The 7,235-nt window shown below is 40.5% G+C and overlaps 1 protein-coding gene across 2 annotated transcripts in view; it reads left to right on the plus strand.

Annotated features, from left to right (window-relative positions):
- Positions 1-1,162: 1,162 nt before the first annotated feature.
- Positions 1,163-7,235, plus strand: part of LOC138015492 (uncharacterized) — a 7,246-nt gene continuing 1,173 nt past the window's right edge. The window contains exons 1-4 of one of the 2 annotated variants that reach the window (XR_011125569.1): positions 1,163-1,433; positions 3,204-3,320; positions 3,854-6,039; positions 6,157-6,292. Coding sequence is in view for 1 of the 2 variants with exons in the window: in XM_068862559.1 (XP_068718660.1) it covers positions 5,886-6,039 (154 nt within the window). In the remaining variant the exon portion in view is untranslated. Of the gene's footprint in view, positions 1,434-3,203; positions 3,321-3,853; positions 6,040-6,156; positions 6,293-7,235 lie in introns of those variants that run through there. The other variant, XM_068862559.1, reaches the window with a different exon arrangement.

Genomic DNA, 7,235 nt, shown 5'->3' on the forward strand with positions numbered 1-7,235 from the left:
CCTAAAACGAAATTTAAACGGAACATTCACAATATGCTCCTTCAGAAACTTTCGGAGGCAAATGAATATATTGATTTATCGGATTTGAATCAATGCCTTGAAAACCGAACTTATTACATTTGCATTACCCTTCCAGCTCCTCATTTAATTTGTTTAATTTTCCTATGAATTTTGTTTTGTTTTGTTTTTTTTTGTTTTCTTTGTAATATACTTGTCATAAACTTGTAGTAAATAAGCTTGAATAAACTTGAAACTTGAACTTGAAACTTGATAAGGCGATAAGACGCCAATAAACTTAGCGAACCGCAGCTTCCTTTCTAATTTTAGTGCGAACGCTTGTCTTCGAAATAAGTATCAAGTTTATTCGAATTTTTCTTTAATTTCGCATTTCTGGCCTACTTGGGTGCTGGTATATTTAGCAAGTATGTCAATCGATTCCGCCGCACTAAATATCGAAAACAAAACAATTGCGTTGTGTATGAAGTTATTAGTCGCCAAGGGAACTTAGCTGTAATCGGGATGATGACTATGCAAAATAATGTTGATTTTCTTATCCCTGCTATCTTTGTTTTTGTTTTTGTTTTGTTTTGTTTTGTTTTTTTTACCCGAGAAAGCTTGCCATAACACCATAGTGTAGCTATGTAAAAGCATATTAGAAATTTGTTGACGAGGTTTCGACGTTTCGCTGACGTCATTATCAAGTCAAAGAGTGAAAGATAAAAAATGTTTAAGCACTAAAAAGGCAATAGGTAATGGAATGTTGTTATAACAAAGAGTTTTGCGCGAATGGAATCAGTCTGCATGTTGAGACTAGGATTGCGCCCCTTGATGAAAAGCATCTCGTAGACAAGACAGTCAAAATTGTCCTTGGAACTTTTTTAGAATGCGGAATTGACTTTCCTTGAGGAGGCTTGTATCCCTACGGACAGTCGAAAAGTGTTTACCCATCGCAGAGTTTTTATGTTCAACAATACGTTGATGAGGTTGTCGAGCTGTAAAGCCGACATAATCTGAATCACACAGATCACATGTAAACGAATAAACAACGCATTGTTGATTTACGATTAGAGGCTTGATTTCTCTGGGCTTGAGCCGGTCTTGTTCCAATTTTCTGCTGATAAACACGGGTTGTAGTGTAGTGCCAATCTTGTGACTGAGATCACGCATTTGCCTTTTAACTGCGTTAGCTGATGTTTGATCAGGCAAACTCACTCGCAAAACGCTGCTTAAATTGGAACATTTGGTCTAAGACCTCGGCCTAACCTCGAGCATTTAACTGATGTATCCTAGAACACTCAAAGACAACCGCACCATGTCTCTGAAGGTGATCGTTGTTTTCCTGTTGCTCAGTTTTATCGGAATATCTCTGTCCAAATATGTAGAGAACGAAAACGAGCAGGCTTACTTGCGAAGATCTAGATTCTCCAACAAAGGTGAGATCATTTAGTTCCTATCACTTGTCAGATTACTTGATCAAATGGTATGCTTAGCACTCGGACGTAAACAATATCTTTCAAACTCATTCATTCATAATTCACCGAGTACAGGTTGAAGAAAAGACAGCCCTGGGAAGCCCGTTTTAATTAGTATACATAGGACCTTTCAAAGATCCTTTTCGCCATACAGGGGATAGAAATAGGTGAGACCGCAAACAATGATTACTTTTTGAGGAGGCGATGTCCCCATTTGAAGTTGCGTGTTTAGGGCAAATTGCGCCGGCCATGTCGTGGCCCTCGTGCGTGGGTATCTCGCGAGGAAAAATTGAAATATCCTCTGGTAACATTTTGGGGGTTTGTTTGGAACTCCTGCCGTGCAATCTCAATCATTGGAAACCAGCCCTAAAGAAGGACAACCGAGCAGCAATGTGTCGCAGACAAAGTTGAAATAAACGAGATTGCGTATGCGCGAAGCTTCATTTTGTTAAGAAAGAAAGGTGGCATTTTTCTTTCTGTGAACACTGATGTTGAAGATTGTTTAGTTTCAAACGGGAGGATAAGTTACGTTCTACTAGACTGTGGAGTAAGTAAAGCAAAGTAAGTATCATTATTTACCCTCGAATTTTTAGAGTAACTAATAGCTAATATCTCCGAGCACTGAACAGAGCAACTTTGAGAATCCCAACTGGCCTGAGGCAAACCAGTTGGCTATTTACAAGTGCAACCAGGAAATTGAACCTGGAACAAATTCAACGAGTGGTCAGAAAGTGTCTTGAACCCGGGATCTCCGGATCTCAAGGCAAGCGCCCAAACCACTGGGCTGCACTGCCTCCGCAATTATAACAACGTCTTAACTACATGTAAGTCTTTCCCCCCACCCCTCCTGGGGTAAAACTGGAAAATGTATGTTTTTCAAGTGGTGTTTGTGTTCTGTCAAGCTGGTAACAGTTTAAACAGAGTTAACTGAGTAGAGTGTAATGTGAAGTGCTAGATTTCAATCCCATATGAACCATGTGAGCGTTAGCCCTACTGATGGAAATGGGCCCATACAAGGACAGAGAAAAACTCTGACCAGGGTGGGAATTGAACCCACGACCTTCGGGTTAGATCTCCGCCGCTCTACCGACTGAGCTACAAGGTCAGACGGGAGCAGGCCGCGGGAAGTGAAGATGTTAACGTTAGGCTGCTCCCGTCTGACCTTGTAGCTCAGTCGGTAGAGCGGCGGAGATCTAACCCGAAGGTCGTGGGTTCAATTCCCACGCTGGTCAGAGTTTTTCTCTGTCCTTGTGTGGGCCCATTTCCATCAGTAGGGCTAACGCTCACATGGTTCATATGGGATTGAAATCTAGCACTTCACATTACACTCTACTCAGTTAACTCTGTTTAAAATATAAGTGCTACACGGCCAACGTTTGTATAAACGTAACCTTTCCGTGGTAACAGTTTAGCTGAGTTCAGCGACGACTGAGCCAGCGCAGCGGAGGAGAATGGTTGAGTCATGCAACTGTTCTGAGCATCTTGAAAACGGGTGAAACGGAGCTAAAGAACTAAGAAAGAAATGAGCAAACAGATGTCCAGAAAAAAATGACGCGAAACTTGCTCCTGCATATATTCTAGATATAAAACATACGCTACATGAAGGAGGATTATGAACATATATTACAAATAAGAAGTCGGAGGGGAGGGGGGGGGGGGGGGGTTGTTTAAATAGATGATTGAAGGATGCCGCAAGTTTGTTCTTATGTTTTGCCAACAACTGACTTTTAGAAACCGCAGACAAGCACACTCAGATTTTGGAAAGAAATACGTTGAAGGAACTGGATGGACCCATGAAGCTCAGTGGAAAGCGAGAAGACGAAAACGAGAAAATCTTCTTTGTTACTGGTAGGAACAAAGTTTCTTTTGAGTACCTTCATATTTTACTTGAGGGGTAATCTCTGTCTTTTTCCAAGCTCACCATGCTACTGAGGGTTTTCACGGTAACGGTCATCCTTTTTTTCCAAAAAGTGTGTTCACAATCCACGAGTGCGTTCGGCTTCCTCATTTTCCAAATTTAGATCAAAACTAAGGAACACGTTGCCGGAAAAACCTACGAAAGAAACGCAGGGAGGCGACTAAAACTAGTGGACACAAACTATGATACTTCACTTTTTAGTCAATTTCGTGTCTTTCAGTGTCAAGGTCGAGAAATAATTGCCACTTTTCAATTTCTTTTGCTGGAGAAAGTTTTTGGGGAAATGGTTGTGCACATGCGCAGAGCCTTTGACCGTTTGCTATTTTGATTTGCGTCCAGTAATTGGCTGATTGCGTTGCCGTTCACTATTCGTGTCATCGACTTCTCTAATTGCTTTTAAATGGTTTTAATACTTCTTTCAACCGTTGTAGTCGATGACGATGGAATTTGTTTGATTTTTCAGGTAAAGGGGTATCGGATTGTTTAAAATGCGTCCGAAAGAAATGCGGTAAAGCTGTGGAATGCCAGAATTTACCAAAGCCTAAAATAATTCCATGTCTGTTGGAGAAATGTGCTATCTATTTTATAGCGTGCTATGATGTCTGCTCTCACAGTTGAAAGACCAAATAAAAAAAAATCATTAAGGGTTTTTTTTAAATTATTTTTTTCAAACTGTTGTGGGCATGACCCTTTAGTACTTTTAGAATTGAGTTCCATTGAATAGAGCAGAGCTCGGCAGAAATTCAACTTAACTTTTGGTGTAATGTAAAACAAATTTGTAATGCACAGTTCGGTAAGGTCTCCAAACCACTTTTATGATAGATGCATGGTTTTTCTTCTTCAAAGCACTGAAAAGACTCAAAAGACTGTGATTGTGTAAGACTCGATGACTAAAATCTGAGTGAGAAAATAGCTTTTCTTTCTTTTTCTTTTTTTACAAGTCAACCAACACATACAATGAATAAAGATGGTTTTATTGGGATAGTTTGACTTTTCTATTTCTTTAGTGGTTTTTTTTTCGTTGAGCCTGGTGAAAACTTCATAAATCTTACTTACAATAACAATTTCTGCGTTACTGGAGGGTCGACCCAAAATCCAATATTCAATATACAATTGCTACCTTGTCACTCCACTTTCCCAACTTTCCGGTATATTGCGCCTTCAATTAATGTACCTCTGAAGATGGTTAACGATTATTCTTTTTAGTCTCGGTAAATATATACATCCATCCTCGGAGACCCAGGGGCGGTTAGCTGGGGCGAAAGGAAATAAATTGGGCATAGAAATGAAGCGTCGCAGATTTACAAGTAAGACAGAAAGCCGTACTTGTAAACCTGCGACGTCAAGGTAATTTTTTCCTCTTATATAAAACAACTTTATACTTTGAAATGTGCCAATACACGGGATGTGCGTATTTTTGGCACGTCGAGATCGAGATGTTTCATTAATGCCAAAATTTTGTAGAAATTTAAAATATAAATTCCCGACGGGTAGAAGTAAACTTCATTTTAGATGAAAATTCTTTGTAGACTGAAAGTTGCTGAGATGGTAAAAGAACTTGAATTTGAAATTTGATAATATAATTTTGGTAGCTAAACCAAACTATCGAACAAAGTTGGATTCAACGCTCCAACTTTGCTCGATCCAACATTGTTCGACCGTTTGGCCACCCATGTTGGAATATGTTCGTCCAACATTTTTTGTTCGATCAAGTGTTGGATGGAGTTTGCTTTTGATCAAACATTGCGACCAACAATTCTGCTCGACCCAACAATTATAATGTTGTAGTGTTTTGCCGCTCTTTCAACAAAGTTGTGTCCTGAATCGAGCCACGTTCGAAAAGAAGCGGTTTTTAAAAACACTTCACGATAAAAAATTGCGATAAAACATTTCGTAAAAGCATATTAAAAATTTGTTGACGAGGTTTCGACGTTTCGCTAACGTCATTATCCAATCAAGGAGTGAAAGATAAAAAATATTTAAATACTAAAAAGACAATAGGTAATGGAAGGTTCCTTTAACAAAGAGTTTTGCGCGAATGGAATCAGTCTGCATGTTGAGACTAGGATTGCGCTCCTTGATGAAAAGCATCTCGTAGACAAGACAGTCAAAATTATCCTTGGCACTTTTTCAGAATGCGGAATTGGCTTTCTTTGAGGAGGCTTGTATCCCTATGGACTGTCGAAAAGTGTTTACCCATCGCAGAGTTTTTATGTCCAAGAATACGTTGATGAGGTTGTCGAGCTGTAAAGCCGACATAATCTGAATAACACAGATCACATGTAAACGACAACGCATTGTTGATTTACGATTGGAGGCTTGATTTCTCTGGGCTTGAGGTCTTGTTCCAATTTTCTGCTGATAAACACGTGCTGTAGTGTAGTGCCGATCTTGTGACTGAAATCACGCATTTGCCACTCGCACAACGCTGCTTAAATGAAAAGAAATTGGAACATTCGGTGTAAGACCTCGGCCTAACCTCGTGCATTTACCTGATGTATCTTAGAACCCTCGAAGACAACCGCACCATGTCTCTGAAGCTGATCATTGTTTTCCTGTTGCTCAGTTTTATAGGAATAACTCTGTCCAAATATGTAGAGAACGAAAACAATCAGGCTTACTTGCGAGGATCTAGATTCTCCAACAAAGGTGAGATCATTTAGTTCCTATCACTCAGTGTCAGATTACTTGATCAAATGGTGTGCTTAGCACTCGGACGTAAACAATATCTTTCAAACTCATTCATTCATAATTCACCGAGTAGAGGTTGAAGAAAAGACAGCCCTGGGAAGCGCGTTTTAATTACTATACATAGGACCTTTCCAAGATCCTTTTCGCCATACATGGGAGAGAAATAGGTGAGACCGCAAGCAATGATTAGTTTCTGAGGAGGCGCTGTCCCCATTTGAAGTTGCGTGTTTAGGGCAAATTGGGCCGGCCATGTCGTGTCCCTCGTGCGTGGGTATCTCGCGAGGAAAAATTGAAATATCCTCTGGTAACTCAAAAGGGGCGCCCAATTATTGCCATAAAGAACATTTCGGGGGTTTGTTTGGAACTCCTGCCGTGCAATCTCAATCATTGGAAACCAGCCCTAAAGAAGGACAACCAAACAGCAATGTGTCGCAGACAAAGTTGAAATAAACGAGATTGCGTATGCGCGAAGGTTCATTTTGTTAAGAAAGAAAAGCGGCATTTTTCTTTCTGTGAACACTGATGTTGAAGACTGTTTAGTTTCAAACGGGAGGATAAGTTACGCTCTACTAGACTGTGGAGTAAGTAAAGTAAAGTAAGTATCATTATTTACCCTCGGATTTTTAGAGTAGCTAATAGCTATATCTCCGAGCACTGAACAGAACAACTTTAAGAATCCCAACTGGCCGGAGGCAAACCAGTTGGCTATTTACAAGTGCAGCCAGGAAATTGAACCTGGAACAAATTCAACCAGTGGTCAGAACGTGTCTTGAACCCGGGATCTCCGGATCTCAAGGCAAGCGCCTAAACCACTGGGCTGCACTGCCTCCGCAATTATAACAACGTCTTAACTACATGTGAGTCTTCCCCCCACCCCTCCTGGGGTAAAACTGGAAAATGTATGTTTTTCAAGTGGTGTTTGTTTTCTGTCAAGCTGGTAACAGTTTAGCTGAGTTCAGCGAGGACTGAGCCAGCGCAGCGGAGGAGAACGGTTGAGTCATGAAACTGTTCTGAGCATCTTGGAAACGGGTGAAACGGAGCTAAAGAACTAAGAAAGAAATGAGGAAACAGATGTCCAGAAAAAAATGACGCGAAACTTGCTCCTGCATATATTCTAGATATAAAACATACGCTACATGAAGGAGGAGGGGGGG

The sequence above is a fragment of the Montipora capricornis genome, chromosome 9 (assembly GCF_036669925.1).
Source record: "Montipora capricornis isolate CH-2021 chromosome 9, ASM3666992v2, whole genome shotgun sequence".
Taxonomy (NCBI): Eukaryota; Metazoa; Cnidaria; class Anthozoa; order Scleractinia; family Acroporidae; genus Montipora; species Montipora capricornis.